The sequence below is a fragment of the Taeniopygia guttata genome, chromosome 1, assembly GCF_048771995.1.
Source record: "Taeniopygia guttata chromosome 1, bTaeGut7.mat, whole genome shotgun sequence".
NCBI lineage: Eukaryota > Metazoa > Chordata > Aves > Passeriformes > Estrildidae > Taeniopygia > Taeniopygia guttata.
Window position 1 is genome coordinate 90,345,654 of NC_133024.1, and position 20,515 is coordinate 90,366,168.

The 20,515-nt window shown below is 36.4% G+C and overlaps 1 protein-coding gene across 6 annotated transcripts in view; it reads right to left on the bottom strand.

Annotated features, from left to right (window-relative positions):
- Nucleotides 1–4,200: 4,200 nt before the first annotated feature.
- ATP11A (ATPase phospholipid transporting 11A) overlaps nucleotides 4,201–20,515 on the bottom strand; it is a 118,072-nt gene continuing 101,757 nt past the window's right edge. For 3 of the 6 annotated variants that reach the window (XM_030279950.4, XM_030279944.4, XM_030279937.4), the window contains 4 exons: nucleotides 17,262–17,327; nucleotides 16,872–16,975; nucleotides 14,925–15,090; nucleotides 4,201–8,393 (listed from right to left, as the gene is read on the bottom strand). In XM_030279950.4, coding sequence (XP_030135810.1) covers nucleotides 8,136–8,393; nucleotides 14,925–15,090; nucleotides 16,872–16,975; nucleotides 17,262–17,327 — 594 coding nt within the window. In that variant the 3' untranslated portion in view covers nucleotides 4,201–8,135. Of the gene's footprint in view, nucleotides 8,394–10,759; nucleotides 10,865–13,425; nucleotides 13,515–14,924; nucleotides 15,091–16,871; nucleotides 16,976–17,261; nucleotides 17,328–20,515 lie in introns of all 6 variants that reach the window. The other 3 variants (XM_030279984.4, XM_030279974.4, XM_030279958.4) reach the window with 2 other exon arrangements.

The following is a 20,515-nucleotide window of genomic DNA, read 5'->3' on the forward strand; positions in this document are numbered from 1 at the left end:
ATGGAAAACACGAGTAGCTTCTAGCAACAACTCTTAAAGAATGAGTCAGGGTGGAGCCTTCTCGAATGAGAGGATTAGTTGCCAATGAAATTAAGATACATCTCAACTTTCTGTATTTCAATGTTCATACACATTTGGAAATAAAGTGTTGACAGATGGTTCTCATGAAGTACATCTGGATATAGAAGATGCCAAAGTGCATTATTCAAATAGGATATGGAATAGTAATAACAGCAATAATAATAATAGATATGGAATTCAGCTAAGATATAGAATATCCAGATACTCAATGGACTCAGAATAATGGCATATTTCCCAAAGTTTATTGAAGGATATAATCATGATTGTTGCAGAACCAGATCAGTAGGAGATCAGAATGAAATTTATCTTTTGAATATGGATAAGAATTTCCTTGGTGGCAGTGGCATTAGAATTTAAATAGCCATTCCCTTTCTATTTTAGCTTAAAATCTTTGGGTATGTAAGAAGACAGACGTTTTCTCTTGTCAAGACAAAATTGTAGGACACAGGTAGTTTGCAACAAATTAATTGGGATTTTCCCAAAATCTTCAGATCACATTTTTTTATAAGAAAAAATAAATTTAATGAGTCCCATGAAACCATGTATCCTTTTGAAACAACTTGCATGAATGGACTCAGTAGGGAGAAGGCTAATTTCCCACACATGCCCAATTTCAGTAAAGAAAAGGATGGATGAGTTTACTTTGCTAGTTAATTTGCTGAGAAAGAGGCCTGGGAAAAGCAGGATGAAGAGGAGTGATTATGTCCCAGACGAGATGGGGACACACAGAGTTTGTGTGTTTTTGTGCACATGATCAAGTACTTTTTGTGTAAAAGCAACCAAGGCAAGTAAGCATTGTGCTGGTGACCATGTTACTTCAGATCTGCTGGTTTGCCTGCTGAATATTCCTCTGAGAAAGCATGAAAAAGAGAGATCACTCTTGTTAAAATGCATGGAACTATGTTTGCCCAATCATAAAAGGAATGTTTTTTTTTCCTTTCAGAATTAAGCGTGGTATGTTACACAGACTTCTAGGGGAAAGGGAGGTATCCCAGAATATCAGGTAAGAGGCAAGTAAGGGGAAATGTAAACATACATATGCCATTTTCTACCTATAGGGAGAACAAGAGTTGAGCAGACATTAAAATCTGAAACCCTAGTTAAACTCCAGATGGACAATTCAAGAAAAGTGGATTTCAAATCATCTGCTGTGCACCATATTTGAGAAGACAGAGAAGCCTGACTCATGTTTAGGCTTCATGTACAATCTACAGTGGAACGATCTTCAGCTTTTTTCCATCTGGACCAGTTCCTTTCAACACAGTGATGCACAAACATAGCTTTTGTGCTAAACTAATACATAATTTGGACTTTCTAAGAAGAGTCACTTAAAAGCCAAGTGAATCTCAACTGTTACTGAGCTCTATCACTGCATCAGTGTTAGGCTTTGTGATGTTGTGCCTGAAACCACTCAGGAGGAGAAATATTTATTTCCAACATATAACTTAGAATTAAATTATACACACAACCTCTTCATAACTGGGAATAAACAATCAGATTTCAACCTAATTAATACAACTTTCTCTAGCTATGCAATTTTGTTCATCCTAGAAGCAACCTGTTCAGTACTTTCCAGAAAATGCTCTTATAGGCTGGTTACTTGGTTGGAAGTATTATTTGAAATAAAAGTCAGCATACCACTTGATGGCTTGATCCGTGGACAAGGATTTGTTTTTCCTTCTCTTCTAGACTCCAGTGTTTATTAGATGGCAAGATTCAGAGCTTTCAAATTTGGTTAACATTTCACCATGAAGTATCTTTACAAATGATGTCTGAAATCTCAATGTAAGTTGTTGATACACTTTTGTAAAAAATATTTACATTCCTTATCTTGTTAGGAAGAAGAACAGATAAGTTCTTCCCACATTAAATAAGGAGATACTCAGCAGTTCTTCCTGAAATAGGAAGCCTCTGAACCTAGCAGGACACTGCATCCTATGTATTTTTAAAAGCATAATGCATCATGAGATTTCTTAACTGAAACGAATAATGGAAAACAACAAGCCTTTTGGTGGTTTAAACTGAATACTGTTCGTCACCTTTAAATGGAAAACCAACACTTAAATGATTAAGACTCAACATTATTAATTTACTGCAGACTTGCCAGTTAACAAAGAAAGATCACACAGTGCAATCTTCTTTTAAAAAACCTTTTAAACCTAGATGTGGACATCAGGCACCTGATAAACTGATCTGCATAATGAAGCAAGTTATTGGATATATTTGGTTTTATCCCTATCTTATCACTTCCTAGTGTAAATGAAGCCTTTGAATGGGTATGGGTTTTGCTTTAGCATTTGAATAAAATGAAAATTAATACACCTGTATGCAGTGGAAACAACAAAGCTTTAATAGAATAGTCAAATACTGTTTCTAAATTCCTGTAAAGTATCACCTGCGCAAATCGGAATATTTGAAAAACAAAACCAAGGAACTTCAGTCTGTCTCCAACCTACCTCATTTCATATCAAGATAACCCTCAGGAAAGATTTTATAGAGCTGTGTTGTATATATTGCAGAAAATACTGAGTAGCCTTACTGTAGAATACAAAAACCACTTTTCAATCAATTCTATAATGTAGCTTACTAAAAGAGCATAACTGAAAAGATAATGGGAAACACATGGTATTTGATTGAGAATACTGTTTGCCACTTGAATTATTTTCTATCCTTTCTTCCTTTAAGTAAATGTAATTTTATGTGCAAAATTAAGCTGTGTGCTAACATGTCTGTATGGGTACTGTGTTGTTCCTGAAATCCAGATACATCATCACTTTTTTTTTCAAAAACAGTTTCAATGTAATATCCTATCTAATTGCAATCTATGCATTTTTTTTTTCTTCTTTGCATGAATAAAGAGAAAAGCATGTTCCATATTTACAAAGCCCCTTCAAACTACCTTCTCTAGGAGTTAATTCAGAGAAACACAAAATTTCTTGATGTACAAAAGGGAGATGGGTATAACATTTTGCATTGTTTAGATAAAAATCTCATATAAATACAAACCCATTCCTCTGAAACCTGTATTATGGAAGTGTAAAATCAATATTGAAACAAAGGTCTAAGCATTCTACATATCCTCAGAGCAGCAGAAGGAGGGACCAAACCTAACACCCTGAAATGCTTTATGGAGGCTGTCTGGGACACCTTCACCCTGGTGGAGCCAATGTACTTTGGAGCCTGTAATGGTATTGAAACTGAAGGAAGTTGTGTAAAACTGTATCACTAAATGAAGTAAAATCATGGTCTTCCCATGCACTCAGCCTCTCTGTAAGAATCTATGAACACTGCTACCAACTCAGATGTCAGAGCATACTGTTTTTAACTTTAGCTTCTTTAAATTTACAACATTGCAAAAGAGAAGAGAAATAGCTCTGGGTACCTCACACAGCAGGATTGCAAGGCAATGTAGCAGACCTTCTCATGTATAGCTTATGAGTTTACTTTGGAAAGAACTTTAGCACTTAATCTGTGCAGGAGAAACAAAGCCCTCCTGGACTGGTACCAATTTCTATTAGTTTTGGAACAACCCCCACCCCCCAGCTCATGTTATACCCTTCTTTGAATTTCTTTTGTTAGCTTGTTTTTTTAGCTGGCTACACACACTCTGAAAATCACAGAATTGCAGAACTGGTAGGATTTGAAGAGACCTCTGGAGCTCAACCAGTCCAACCCTTCTACCAAGGCAGGGTCACCTATAGCAGGTGACACAAGAATACGTCCAGATGGGTTTTGAATGTCTCCAGAGAGGGAAACGCCACAAGGCCCCTGGGCAGCCTGTTCAGTGCTCTGCTGCTCTCAAAGTAAAGAAGTTCTTCCCCATGTTGAGGTGAAACTTCTTGTGTTTTACTTTAAGGCCACTGCTCCTTGTCCTGTCACTGGATGCTGCTGAGAAGAGCCTGTCACCATCCTCTTGATACTCATCTTTGAGATATTTATAGGTATTGATGAGATCCCCTCTCAGTCTTCTCTAGACTAAACAGGCCCAGCTCCTGCAGTCTCTCATAAAAGAGATGCTCCAAGTCCCCTTAGTAATTTTTGTGGTGCTCTGCTGGACCCGCTCCAGTATGAGAAATGAGTTTGAGTACAAATATATTCAATAACCGAATCAAACACTCATTCTGTTTTCTTTATATACTTACATTTTATTACAGACTAATATGAAACCATCTCATATTCATACTAGAATTACTGTAATTACTTGTGAGCAAACTTAACCATTCTTGAATGTTTATATTTATTGCAAGCAGATTTGTATCTCCTGCTTATATATTCTACATAAGGATCCAAAATGTGGCTGAATATAAACAAATTATATTTGGTTGTCTACAGAAATAAAAATAGCACTGAAAAGAAACTTTACAGTAATGTATTCAGACATTGACTCTTCAAATCAAATAAATGAAGTAGTATAGTTTAATCTGAACATTAGATTTGAAGGCTGATTTATTTTCAAATAAACGCACCTAAAATTGTTCCATTAAAAATAAGTGTCAGTATTTGGTGCCGATGACTACAGACATTTTTAATGTTTAAAGCACAGATAACTACCCCCAGCCCCATACAGCAACTTTCACAGATTCTACTTTACATTAGATCATGAAAGAACCTCTAAAATGCAAAGTGTACATAGCACAGAATTTATGTCAAAGACAATGAATATTGAAATCCTGTGAATTTTCATATGGTAAAAAATTAAAGCTATATAAACTGATTTTTTTGATTATTCTGCAAAGTAGAATCATGTACATTTTCACTTTTGTAATACTTTCACAAATTTCCATTAAAGCTTTTTTAACACAGACAGTAGCATGAGCACAAGGATCCCACTGGCTTCCAAAAGAAAATTAGTGCAGTTCCTCAATTATGCTATTTTTTTCCTCTTGTTTTTGCAAGCCAGATAGTTCAAGACACACAGGCTAATGCAAGCAAGAAAGTAAACTGTAAGCTTTTACATTAAGTGACTGAACAAACAATTATTGTACATGGTAAAACAAAAAGATCTTTTGCCACAAGCCACTGCAGGAATATATGAGCTTCTGTGGCCAAAAAGCCTGAAATGCTTTCTAAGTCTTCACACACATTTGGTTAGTGCTTACCAGTTTCAAGACATTTATAGAAGCAGTTATGGAGACATTATGCTGTTAAAGCTGCAATAATTTAAATGAGGCAAGTTAGGTTACATAGATTTTTAGACCTTTCCTCCTTCTTTTTTTTTTTTCTTCATACATAAAAATTTGTCTCCTTTCAGTGAGGAAATTCTCCCACCCATAATAAAACACTCTAATGCATTTTGATCTAATTTCTACTTTTTCATCCTTTTTCTCTTTTGCAGTAATACTCCCAAGTTAACACCTGCTGCAGTGGACTAGGTTTACATGGCAATAGTAACAGGGAATGAAGCAAAAACACATCAAGTGAAGCCAAGTTGATGTTTCATGTTCATTTCATTAAACAGTCTATTTTAACAAACAAACAGCACCAACTTTGAAAGGTAAAAGTATTGCTAAATCAAAGCAGAAACTTCCACTTAAATTCAAGCATTCTTTCTCCTCCAAAAAATGACATGTTTAACTAAAATTTCTCAAATGTATACAGGTGTTTCAGCCTGAACAATGTTGTCAACAATATCTAAGTGCAGGGCTACATGAAGTTTGCAATGAACTGCTTTGTTAGTAAGCAGAACAGGAATGCAGCATTTCCAAAAATATCAAGCAAAAATTTCCTTATTTAAGGCTAAAAGATAGAACTCAGAAAGTAAAAAAGCAGGAGGCTTTATAGAGTAAAAAAGCTAGCAGTTATAATATAGCACTGCAAGTACAGTGCTCTAATTGCTGCTACCACAAATCCCAACAAAACATCAATAACTTGGGTGAGACTCATAGAGCAACAGACCTGTATTTCTAATTTGACATTCATTAGATTTTCAACATTCAGCCACAACTCCACTCTAAGATAAATTTAAGTGGCCAGAACTTATAGTTATAAAAAAAGCCTTCAAAACATATACTTAAAAAAAAATAGAAATGGTGTGTTAACAAATGTATGCGTAAAACAGAGTTATAAATAGCTACAGTATGAAAAATATTTCAGTGCAAAGGCAATTTTAAGATTTCTAAAAAATACATTACAAATAATTTGTTAACTACACACAAGAAATTTGTCACTGCTACTGGTATAAAATGTATACCCATATTAACTTTTTAAAAATATATACACCAGTGTTTTATGTAGGGGACAGCTCTAACTGACCAACATTCAAGTCTGCAATGGCAAGTATATGTACACACACCCACACATGTGTATGCATTTCAAAATGCTACTGCTGTAAGGATATTCTTAGAAACTTAAAAGTGCTATATGTTAAATGCTAAAAACCTTTATCTGTGGTGCTCACTGTTAGACTTCGTAAAATTCTGTTATCTTTGGTATACTTAAGATTTCATAACTCACTTTACAATCTCTGCTTGACCCAAGGCATTTTAATAATAAATCACTGTTTGTTTAATATGAATACTTTTCTAGTAAGTTATTTTTTCTTTTATTAAAAAGTAAAGTAGTAAGTAAATTTATTTTGCCTCTGTTTTTTCTTGTTAAAACACAGAAAGGGAAATAATTTTTCTCTGCCACCCTTACCCATGTGAAAGACAACTAACAATGTCTTGGCCAGGTCTTCCAATAAATGCTGCAGGTCTGATTTCAAATACTTTGTTTTCACACTGAAATACATTTTTAAGTAATGTCCTCACAGAGGTATTGAATGAGGATGGCTATTAACCAGTTGTAACCACCAAACTGAAATTGACTGAAATTGGATTACTGCTTCAGATATTTTTGCACCCCAAAATAAAACACTGGACTAAAAAAAACAACACAAGGATGCAGCTAACAGTTGAACAGCAAGGTAACATAAAAGTAGCAGAGAAAACAGAAGTGCAAGTTGGCTGTCATTCTTAAGGGAATTCAAACAGAAACCTTGCAGTCAAATTAGTTTCTCTATCCCAACTGTGGTTCAACTGTTAGTCAACAGTTGTGTGCCACCTCGTGGTTTGCTTGCAAAAGTTAATAGTTGTGTGCTTTGTAATACATCTACTAAGCTAATTAACCAGTATCTAACCATACATGGACACCAAAAAAATCAAATTTAAGAGGATGAATCAAGATAGTGCAAGATACTCATCCAGAAAAACAGCTTTTAAGGAAAAAAAAACCCCAACAAACTGTGTCAAAAAAAAAAGCTTTCTGCTATATATATTTTACAATCGTACGGACAGGAAGTGAGAACACCAGGTAATGTGCATCTTTAATAAATTCAAAGATGTTTTAGGCAAAATGCTTACATTCAGTTTATAAGTAGATACCAACACTGGTGATATTTACGTGTTTAACAGCCAACTTGACTTCATATTGTGTGTGCATACTCTACACAAGGATTATTTTGCCTATCTTTCTACAGGGGAAAACTAACCAAAACTATACATAGCCCTGATTTGGCCACTTACAAGGAAGTGAACATTACAGAGTGTTTCTTGAAAGCAGATTTGCACAGAGGAAACACCAGTTTGTTCTACAGAAAGAGCAAAGAAAGAAAAAAGGACAGAGTAAAATCAGAAACAGCAGTTGTTAAATATGCTTTAGGAGAATTTAATTTGAGATAACTAAGACAATTGCTTCTGGCTGAAAATTAAAACTGTTGATCTCAAAATGTAGGTCACTGACTGAAACTATGCACTTCAAGTAAAAAAGAAAATCACTAAAGATGACAGAAGTAGTAAATACACAGAAGTCTTGACACAGGATGAAGAGAATTTTTAGTGCTACCAGTCTCACAGTACCAGACTGTGAAGATTGTTCATTGCTCCAGTAGTTCAAAACATAAAAAGAGGCCTATTGGCCTAGAAGGATTCATACTTCTAACTCTTGATACTGTTTTATCAACACTACCTCAGACAGCAAAAATCTCATATAGTTTAATATGTCTCTGTGACATGTCTGTCTCCTGAAAAAATAAATAAACAAAACCACAGTTTTTAAAGGCTTGACTTGGTGTTCTGTCATATGGATGTTTCCAAACCTGACCCACTGTAGTGGTAGCCTGCACTGGAGCTCCAATGCTTATTTGAACAGCCAAAGACAGATGGAAGTACTGAATAATCAATGCCTCTCCACTGCGTAAACATCACTTTTTTAGAATGAGAATTAGACCTTCTTGCTGGGGAATTGCTGCAGTCACTGCTCCTGTATCTTGGGCTTTTCAGACAGGCAAGAGGTGTGAATTCTGAGATGTGCTCCCGACAGTGCCTCGATGCCTTCTGTTAAAGGGAAAAAAGGAAACAAATACACAATAAACAGACAATCTTGGAACCCAAAGTATATAATTGTTTTCTTTCATAGGACCACTGTCCTGTTGGTATAATAATACCTTTCCCTAGATCACCACTCTGGATATTTGTTTCGCGTGAAAGTATAATCCCTTGTGTTACTTTGCAATCAACCAGTTTCAACACGATTAGTTTTATACTAAGACTTACAGAACCAGGCATGATTTTACACTTAACTTCTGAACTTGATAATAGGCTCTTCAGAGAAGAGATGAAGACACAGAGGCCTGCCTTCAAATGAAGGTGTTTTAAATCAAGCTTATGTTTCGTTTTGGAATTTCTCCCAGTACATCTTTTTATTCCTGAACTTATGTGGAATTTTAAGACAGGACAGATTCGAGTACTTTGCCTGTTAGTTCCAAACAGAGGAAATTCTTTACAATCAATTTTTGCTAAGAGATGAAGGTTCCAGGGTTCCAGCACTTGCTTTGTACTTCTAAGCAATACTAAATTTTAGACTTGCTTAGGTTATGTGTAGAATCTATACAGGCAATTTGTACTGTACATCTGAGTATTATCTTGGTCTAATTGCCCATTAAAATGTATCTTTTTCACATAATCACACCACACCTTGGCAGAATCGGCACTTCCACTCAGGAAATGCTCAGGACTACAGAATACCACAGCTGCAGGACAAGTGCCTGGATGTGTGCACAAACTGAAATAAAACTAGCACAGACCTTTCCCCAATGAGTTTATAAAATTCTTTTCACTAAATACACATATAATTTCCAGGTATAGAGGTATGGAGTTTTTTTTATGGATTCTAACATATAAATACATTATAAACATGGTACAAAGGAATTTTATTTATCTATCTCTCCATGAATGCTATATAAATCAGTTAATCCTGTATTCTTAACCATCCCTGTCTTCCCTGTTAATCAGAACACAGTAATAAAAGGACAAAATCACAAAGTAAATATTAATAATGTAGCTTATAGAACTTTGGCTGCAATGTAATATGACACTTTAATGCCAATCACAAGCTTGAAACACTACTCTTGCATAAGCTAGAGTAATCTGAAAGCTCTCTTAAAAAGACATTCTTGTAAAGGTCACAAAACTACACAACACTGCACACCACAGTGAGGCCTGGGTTCTTTTAAACACATATAGACCAAACATTATTACATAAAAATCAGATAACATATTAGCAGATTTGCTTTGGAAATTTAAGAGGGAGTAGTCATACAGTTTGGTAACTGATTTTCCTATTCTTTCAGCTATAAAGTGAAGCATTTTAGTTAACATAGCTAGTTCTAAAAATAAAATGCTTTTTTCTATACATGGCTCTGAGACAAGAGCCTTTACCACGCCTGAAGCTAGTCAAGGAAGTTGGTGTTTTCTACTACTACTGGTCATTAAAAAGCAAATCAGCAAAAGTCATTTAAAGCAAATCAGCTACTTTAGCTACCTTCAGCTACCTTAAAGTCCTACAACACACAGAGCACATGACATTTGTCCTTTTCACATACTGCTAACTTTGCACCTTTACTTAGTTCCTCATGTGCTGCTTTTGGGGTCAGGAGAGCATGAAGGGACTGGAACAGTCATGGCATCTAGGTGGGCATCATTAAAGTAAAAAGTGTACCTTCTTACTTGTTTGTGTAATCAGTGGCATTAGCAAGGAGATGACGTAAAGCACAGAACTTCATTCTACTGGTTCTTCTTATGTTTGGGGAATTTAGTTCATTGCTTATGCTGCTGTCTCAGATGTTCACACTTCAATCTTCATCTGAGGCAGTAACACAGCAATGCCCTGGTCTGTAAAGAACCCAGCACTGTGGCAGACACTGTCACACGCACAGCCCCAATCTTCTGACCCAAGGTCCTATTCACAAGTAACTCGCTATGATGATCTTCACATGTTACCATCTGCATTTGGTCTATATATGAGAACATGAAAGATGATGGATAAATTGCTCCTGGGTAAGAACTACCTCTGACTTTATGTATTCTACACTGTGGTGTAATGTGAATACACACTGCAATAATGACTGAAGTTCTTACAGAAGAAATGTCACAGAACACCTATACATAATACAATGTATTTATAGGACATGAATATGGGTATATCCATTTATTGGCTTGTTTTACATGATTAAGTTTCCGAGACAAAAGAGTCTTACCTGTGGCATGGAACATCTCTTGCAAAAACTAAGCTCTCCAAGTAAAACATAATGATTTTGTAACAATACTGAAAAAGTACATCAAAAACTCTGGAGGAAACAGTTGATTTGTAAATAGCACCAATAGAAATTAATCCAAATTGGCAACACATACAGTACTGTTACCTAGCTTTGATCTAATTATGGCTCGGAAGGTGAAAGATTTCCTTCAAGAAGTGGCCCATCGCAGTTCGCCAGTGCATTTTGGCCTGTTTTATGTCTCATACTCTTCTGCAAGGATGAGGAAAAACAGTGAGACTCTTGATGAATACAAGAAATGTGAATGAATTGTACCATTTGGTAACTGTTATAGCAAAGTCCTGTAAAAGTGATGGATTTTCTAACAGACTTAAAAAGTAAAAGTTATCCAGTGTAAAATGAGGTTTCTATTTATTTCTGGATCCTGAGATTAATAATTTGAGAGCATTTATAATTTCATTCAAAATTCTGTTAAAAAATTACTCTCAAAAGCACTAAATTAACTAAGTACTGTGGGCTGTGTGTCCTGCCCCTCTAACAATAACCTGCCCTGAAGGGGAGAGGTGCCTGTGGTACAAGGAGGCCAAATTGATCCTGCATTAAGGAATGGACATCCCGTTTCCCTACTCCCCAGAGCAGCTGGCACACTGAAGGGAGTACCCCACACCGAGGTGATGGGGTGGTGCTAATGAAGGCTGACTTAAAGCTTCCTCATTACACTATGGGCAGGGTGGGCCGGGGAGTTGCCAAGGAAACTTCTTCCACAGCATTCAAATATTATAACAGCAAGATCCATTGCTTTGTTTCCACAGAGGAGGAGCCTGACAAGTTTGCTGGTGAGCATTTGTCTGAGCACCCAGGGCAGTTGTTCAACAGCAGCTAAGCCCACTGAGAAACAGAAGAATGATGAGTCCCCAGAGAAGCTTCCCCAGGCAAAAGGACCACTTTGGGTTTCCCCAGGTGCAGCAAAGGGTAAAGATCTCATAACATGGCTGATGGCCCAAGCTTATGACTGAGTGAAAGCAAAGTAAAAAAAATCAGTCAAAAACAAAGAGAAAAGGAAAAATATTTCTTAAAAAGGGATGGAAGTACAGAAGTAATTTACAGCTTAGAAACTAAACCCCTAGTATTTCAGCTACCAAATACTTGGAATTGCTGAAACACTGTCAATCAAAGTGAAAATTATAAAAATGGAAACAGGATAATTTAAATTGAATTTACATTTTCCCTAACAGAGTGGCTGAAATTCTGCTGCTAATGAAAGAAAAATAAAGAAAAAATAATCAGTGTAAATTGGATATATTTTTTTAAAATACCCTATTGCTTTTTAAAAGTAAAAGCTGAAAGAAACCTCGCAGCTGCACAGTCACCAGTTAAAGCACAAAATTCAGTTTGTGCCACTGAGCCAGAGTTGCAGAGACTACATGTATAAGAAATAAGCAGATTTTGACCGAAAGTACCAAAAGGCAATAGATTCCTCCAAAGCTTTTGCAGAAGCAATGTTTTAGCCCAAGAAAGACAACAGTTCCTATGTATATATATTTATATCAATATACATGCACATCTATATACATATATGTGTATGCACATATATGTATCTGTACACACATATATGTCTGTGTGTGTATATGTATAATGGAAAAACGCTCTGAAAAAACCCCAGAGCTATATGTGATACGCTGAAAAACATACAAATGTTAATGATGGTAAACAATCACTCACCACACACTGGAGTGACTCTCAAATAACTGAAAAAATTAGAAGTATAAGAGCTGCCTCAAAGGCTTAATGTGTTCTTATTGCCTGAGTAGAACTAAATTAGTAACTTGGGAAATGGTCCCTAGTCCTGTGTTAATATTTTCAATTGTTTTCAAAGCCCTTTTGTTATAAAGAAAGCAATATCACTTTTAGGAATGCAATACATTGAAAAGTACTTAATAAGCTCAGTTCAAACCAATCCTAAGACACTAAGACACAATTTTAGTCACAATTGTCGATAGTGAAAAAAACTATTTTCCCTCTGATTACAGTAAATTTTATTGACTATGTATTTTTGGGGGGGAATGAACCAGGAAATACATATTTTAACCACTTAAGAAAAAATTATATAATCTGAAATGGAAACCAACTGTCTCTGAATATTAAGTAAAAAACAGCTTTCTTGCAGACTGTAGGGGAAACAAGATTTACTAGCATTTCTTCTACTTTTACATTAAATGTCAAACTTAGAGATCTTGTATTGTTTTCTTTCTAGAAAGAGCACAGAATTTCATAAAATGGAACATAAGGAAAGCTCAGTTTCAAAATGCATGCTTGAAAAAGAAAAAAGCTGCATTTTCTAGCAGCAGAGAAGATAGATTAATATATTTCAAAGGCTGCTGAAGTATTTTCCAGTACCACATTTTCTGTATGATGCTAGCAACATCAGCCTAATTAGAATTATCACTTATTTGTGTGGCCACTATCCTACTTATTTAGGTACAATGGAAACACAACATGCATTCGTTTAAAGACAGACCAATGATTAAAACAGGGATATAAGAATCGTAGAATCCTGAGGCAAAAACATTCTGTGAAACGCAACAAGAACAGTAACAAAAATTGATAGTGACAGGGATGGACTATGACAACAATTCATACAATCTTTGAGATGCATAGAAGGAAAAAAACTGTACTAAATAGTATTCCTCAAAATACAGATGATATGAATCACAAATGGAGATAATGAGTATGGTAAATAACTTCTGATGATAAACTTTATAAAGTCCTTTGAATGAAATGGCCAAGCATGCAGAAAGGCAGAAAAAAGTCACCTTTTGTTCCATTAGAAACTTAGACTGCTTGAAGTCTGAGAAAGCATAAAGATGGTGGACTGCTCAACAGAAAGGCACTGATGTTTAGTCTGATTTCCCCAGAAGATTGTAGGAAGCAACCGAGCACATCATTTATGTTTAAAGTAAGGTAGCAGTTATTTAGACAAAGGGATTGGAAGACAGGAAGAAACAAAGAGAGGGAAGAAGAAACACAAGCAATTTAACTGGTTAAAAATCACAGATCTTTGACTAAATATTTTTAAAAAATTAATATGGTCAGTGTTGAGCCCAAAGTCTGCTTTACTACTGATTCATTTTCCAGTACTAATACACAATGTCTGTAAGAAATACTATAAAGCCTTTGTTAGGTGTTTTTATTTACTAGCTTGTTTCTTTACCTTAACCCTTGCTCATTCTCTCTCTCTAGACTTTTAAATTAACTATTCAGCATCTATACTGAGGTAAACTCCTTTCACAAGTAGTACATATGACATCTAAGATCTCTGAATGAAAAAATGTTAAGTACTGATCTGCCTGGGAATGCTTTCCTGCTATTCTTTATTCTTTCCTGAAGTAAGGCATTATTACACCCGTACATTGTAGGAATACAAAACAGTGGCAGAGGGTTTTACATTTGCCACAGGGATATTTTATTTTCCTTGGCAGCAAAGTTCCTTTATTCCTTTCCCCTTAATGCAAAGTACCTTAACAATTAAAGATCAAAATGCTACTTAGTCCCTTCTGTTGTCAGTAACTCATTCTTTTAACCTACTGGTGGCAGCTCATGGGCTGAAAAGGGCAAGGGCAGTAACATTAGGTTTAAAATTCAGCACACCTCTACTGTCCTTCATATCTAACGTACATAATATATAAAAGTTTATTGGGATTAAAATACAGAAGACATTTTCTATTCATGTCCCCAGCATAGCACCATGGCTCCCACAGAACCTGGCTTCCTCTTCAGCCTTAGAAGAGCTGGCCTGTATTTACACAGTCATTTCTCCTTATCAGACGAAAGGAGAGAATGGATTTTAAAATCCTCTTCCCAAGGGCACATCAAGGCACATTTATGTATAAATAATGGATCAGAACAGGCAAAATATAAGTCAAAATATAAAATAGAAAAAATTATTAATAGGATATGAGTAAGATTTAATACATGTGTTTTTGTAACAGGCATCAGCATGTTATCAGATGAAAGTGCCTCTTATCTACCCTTATGGAGATCCCAATCCCCTTGCCCTTCTTATCTCCTCAAATCAGAAATCATGTTGAGCCATGTAGCTGTCTCCCACCATCCTCATCAGCTGACTTCCCTGTGGCTGCTAGTATGGAGGCACAAGTGATGCCCCAGGATTCAGGTGCCACCATGTAAATAACAGGCAGCATCTTTCACCTGAGGAACTTCTGGTTTAATCTCATCTCTGACCTTGGCCTAGGTGATTAGACACTTGTAATACAAAGAAAACCTAAACTTCAAAATGAAAAAGATTATTTACCTGGATTCTTTCTGTTGCTGTAGGCCACAACTCCCTGCATAAGACCTTCTTCAGAGCATCTGGAAGAAGGCTGACAGTTATGAGCAGAATTATACCCAGCCACGCAGGACCACTGGACAGCATTTGCATGAACACGTAATACATCCTCTGATAATTGAGAAAAGGCCTGGGAGGAAAAAAAGATAAAACAATTATTATACTTCAATACACAAAAGAAAGGCTGATAGTATTAAATACAAGAATTATGCCAATGGTGAAATACTTCAGGTTCTGTTTCCCAGTTTGTGGGGATTCATCCATCCCAGTCTTCTCAAATGGAGCTGGTGCTAACCATGCACCATCTGGAGATAACTACCTTCCTTTTGTCTTCCAGACTGCAGGAAAGATCATGCTATCCCCTCCCTGCCATAGTGTCTCCCCCTTGCAAGCATAAATTAAGTTCATTCTTAATGTGTTTATGCTCCTCCACCCTTATCTTGCCCCAGGTATTTTCCACCTTTCTTCTTACTGTCCCACCCACCATTCCCCTGGTCTTTGCTAAGACACACTCCTTTGTATGTATTCTCAGACTAATGCTTGTTAATCACACTTATTTCCATACCTCTCAGGCTCCCATAAGTATCTCTAATACTTTCATATTATGCTCCCCATCCTATTCACCACATACTTATCTAACCATACTATTAATACCTTCTCTTCCCGATTTCCCTGCATCCCATGCAGTTGGATGATCATGAAAATGCCACCATTGTATGGTACTGGGAACCAGAGGCCATAATCACTGAGAGCCAAGATCAAAGGACAGTTTGCAGCAACACTGCAGTGTAAAACCAGTAGGGCAGTTTCCTGACAGTTTTCAAAATTTGATAGTATTTGCATACTAAAAAGGTAACTAAGCTGAAATACATTTTTATAATCACACAGTCACATCTTTAATACACAGCAAGGCTGGTTTGAAAACATTATCTGGGAAAATGCCACTTCTGCAAACTGATGCTGAAGAAACTGAGATCTGATCTTACTAGAAAAAAGAAGAGGCAGCTTAATATCCAAGCAGTTAGGAGGTAGTTACTCATGTGCAAAACACTTGCTAAATACAAATCCTTTCTCTAAATTAAATGGCATCTTAATCACCAACCAATAGTTAGCCCCCTCCTTCTTAATCTCTCAAAATATTGTGAATGCAAAGTAGAATGGCTCCAGCAGTAGTTAAAAAGATAGCCTTGTAAGTGAGATCTCTGCAAGTGTGAAACAAAATTTCTAGCTCCTGATGGCAATCAGGCACAGTAAGGAACTGAACTTGTTCCAACTTGATTTCCTTTCCAAAAAATTCAGTTTCAAGTACACAGAATTTTTAACAGCAACCCCCCTCAACACTTTAAATTGGCTATGCACAAGAGTTACACTAATTCCTACAAAGCTTCTTACCAACATGAATAAGTAGGTCAGACACCAACAGTAACTCCACTTTGCTAAGTAAGGAGGCAAAACAATGAGCTCAAACAGAGGACTCTTGGACATCCAGATGAATTTGATATTTAGTTCTGCTCCCTGTCTCTAGCTCTGACTGCTACAAACAGCTTCCAACACAAGCCCAGCAGGTAGGTGGACAGTCACCTATTACACAGACATAGCCTATTCTGTGACATTTTGACTGAGAAAGGCAATGCCAGCTCCATGAACCAACCCTTGGGTTGCTTTCGACTGACACTACCAAGACAAAACCCAGCGGTAGCCTGGGGTCTGATATTCTCCTTGCATTCTTCAAGAAGATTTTAGCAGACATTCATTGATAGAAGATCACTCTAGTTAGCAATTATGATGTGTTTAAAACAGCGTTTTGCATTATATAAACGCTAAATTTAATTTTATATTTCACCTTTTTGTCACAAAAACTTTATGTTTCTGAAACAACTTCTGCAATGCAATTAATACTAGGGTTCATACCAAATAATTCCTCCCCAGAGCAGAGAAAAGACAATGTAGAATACCAGTGATCCCCAGATCACAAAGTGATTTATCCACGTCCAATAGTGTGTATCTATTGCAAGCTGAAAAAAAAAATATTATATGATGTTATTACTATCTAGATGCAACAGGAATTCCCAGCAGGAGATAAAACAGAATTATACCATTTGCAAATAAGGAAGAATTCTACATAGAAGTAGTTAAAAACATCTTTCATATTTGAGCACAATTAAGAAGGCACAGATAGCAAACTCTCTATTTAAAGTAATAAAATAATGCATGGTGATACAAAGAAACAAATATAAATAAACAACAATTAAAAAACAAGTTTTAAGAACGTTTCAGTGGATAAAATACAGCATACCTTACCTTAAATGTAACAGTGAATACAAGCACAGTAAACACCACTGTTCCGAAGGTCCAAGTTCCAAATACCTAAAAAAAATGGTCCAAAGCAGTTGTAGGCAATACTGTCCACTATGTTGTGAATTGTTCAGAGTAAACATCTTAATGTTTACTCTGTAAACATTAAATAGTATTGCTTTGTATCATGATCTGACACTTTACCAAAAACTAAATTCCTACATGATCTATCCAGTGCACAGTGCTCTGGTTTCTTGCTCTGTGTGTACACACCTCAGATTTCAGAAAAAGACCACAACCAATGCTCTGCTCTGAACTTGAAGTTCACACATATATTTCCTAATAAAAATCAAGAGTAGCACAATTAACAAATCACTGAGATTGAAAAATGAACTGCAGTCATTTCATTTTCTTGGATGTCATCTTTTTTTCCTGATTTCCCTTCTCTGTTGGATGTCCTTGGCATCCAACAATTTTTCTTGGAGATTCAACAACATAATACAGATAAGCATAAGAATGTTATAACCATACAAGTACAAAAACATCCACATTCATTTTAAGATACTCCACTTTTAACTTGTGTTTGATTTTCTCCCCACTTGCATAATGACATAAAACACCTTTGCTTTTCAAGTGGGCAGAAATGACCATTAATGCTGACGCAGGGAAGAACTAGTGGTGAATACTGTCACAGAGGACTGTGTGGACTTCAGCAGCTACCAGATGATCAGGTTCAGGATCCAGAGAAATACTGGCAAAGTAAGCAACAGTTAGGATGTTAGGATGTTGTATTTTAGAAGAGACTGTGTTTGCCTCAGGGTATTGCACCCATGAAAGAGAAGTGTCCAAGAGTTCGGAATTACTTTGAAAGATAACTATTGAGATCTCATGAACTTCCTTCTGCAGTTACAACTTCAGGAATGAGACAACTTCCATGAAGGCATGGAATTTCAGCAGAAGATCCAGTTGGCAAAGTAGGATATTACTGCACGGACAAAAAGGCAAAATGGGAGCATTCAAGAGATGACAACATGGGCAGGCAGAAAACAGCATAAAAGCAGAACAAATCACAGACAAAACTCAGCTCTAACTAGGATTACTGAGGGGTGTTGAGGGAGACACAAAAGATTTTTACAGCTATCCTTGCTTCAAAGAAAGAATGCAAGTCTGTCGATGGAGTAGTAAGACAATCTAGTGGAAGGTTTCAAAGAAAATGCTCAATTACTCAATACTCTGGATAATAGTCTTCACTAACAAACCTGCTCCTTGCATTTAGCAGCAAAGCTTGGGAAGGAAAGGAGCAGGCAACAGTGTGGGACCTCAGGCAACTCAACAGGTTGAGTTGTTCTTAAGAAGGAAAAGCAGTGGGTGCAATATATTTTGAATTTAGCAATGTATTCGACACTTGGACAATAACAAAGCAGGGGTTGGCTAAATGGACTACTACTAGAGTTCAAAACAGGTTGAACCACTGGACTCAAAAGTCCTTGATGGATATTTGGCTTCTGGTAATCAGGCAACCACACTAGGAACAGTGACTGGGCTGGAAATAGTGGAATATACCTGTCAGTAGCTGGATGGTGACAGAATATCATGAGCAAACTACCAGGTGGTATAAAAATAGAGAACAGCTGAAATAATGAATGACAGTTTCAATCCAGAGGGACCTCTGCTGATTTGAGAAGCAGGCCAACAGATACCTTATGGAATTAAATAAGGAGAAGTACAAAGATTTGCACCTATGATAGAGTAGTGACTGGCTGTGCAATGGCCGTGCTGAAAAGGAAATTACAGTGGGGTTATGTGGACTACAGGCTGAATACAAGCCTATACTGTGCTCTCTCTCTATACATAAGGCAAACTGCACAGCAACTGAAATGAACATGGCCACTGAAGAAAGTTTATTATTACCATCTACAGTGAGGTTGAACCTGGAACACTGTGCTCAGTTTTGGGCCCCTCAGTTCATGAGTGATGTGAAAAAAATAGGAAATCATCGGTGACAGGCAACCAAGGTGTTTAGCAGCCTATAGCTCTTCTGCAAAGAGGGGAGGAGGAGCTTAATCTGGTGAAGGGAAGGTTGAGAAACAATCTAGCAGCTTCCCACAAATGTCTGAAGAACTATAAAGATGAAGAACTGGAACAAATTCCTCTTCAACAAGAAGAAATATTCTGCTTAGGTATTGTGATAATTTTTTCCACCATGAAGACAGAAGAACATTGGAATAGGTTGCCCTGGAATGGAATCTGCATCTTCAGAGATACTGAAAAACTGAAAAAGACTAGACAAAGCCTTCAGCAAATTGATTTGAATTAGCCCTGCACAGAGCAGTGAGTTGAAGTGGATTATGTCCAATCTATACTTTTCTGTATGAGCTCATCCAGTATTACATGACAGGATATCCATGTGGAAAGATGATAAAATATGCTCTGTGTGAAAAATTCTGAATGAAGACCACAGCCAGCCACAGGACATAAATCACTAGGAAGCTAGGCTAAGATAATGCAATCAACTGGGAATGGAAAAAAATTAAAATAAACAGATGACTGGCCAAAAGATTCATTATTCTCAGTAATCATTTCACTATTTTAAAACTACTTACTGTGAGTCTATTGAATACCTTCCCCTGTCTGTTTGTTAGGCTAGATAGAAAGCATTGGTCTGCAACCAAACCCCTTATCCACCCATCTTACTGACTCAGAAAGTAAGGTCCCAGCACAGGGACAAGATCCATAAAGCTGCTACATTGGCACAGAGAAAGGTAAGCAAAGCAATATGGGAAGGTGTGAGTTACAAAAATTCACAATGTATTTTTGGGATTGAATGTCTCAAGATACTACTCATGCCTTCAGGCAATGAATCATTCTTTTGTAAGTCTGTTTGTTAACATCTAGTTTCTTAACAATTTGTCTATGTTCCACTCCTAGACTATCCAAGACTTTCCTTCCTCCTACTGTGACTGTATTTGTTGATCTTTCATGTTCCAGTTCAACATTCTGCTCACCTATCTTCCTTCCTGTGTTTTGTATTTCTCATTCAGTTATTCCTTTTAACTTAGTCTCTCTCAACTATATTAAATTAATTGCATTTAATATACTCTGTATCAAATGTGGAAAAAAAAAGAAAAAAGAAAAAAGAAAAAAGAAAAAAGAAAATAGAAAAAAGAAAAAAGAAAAAAGAAAAAAGAAAAAAGAAAAAAGAAAAAAGGAAAAAGGAAAAAGGAAAAAGGAAAAAGGAAAAAAGGAAAAAAGGAAAAAAT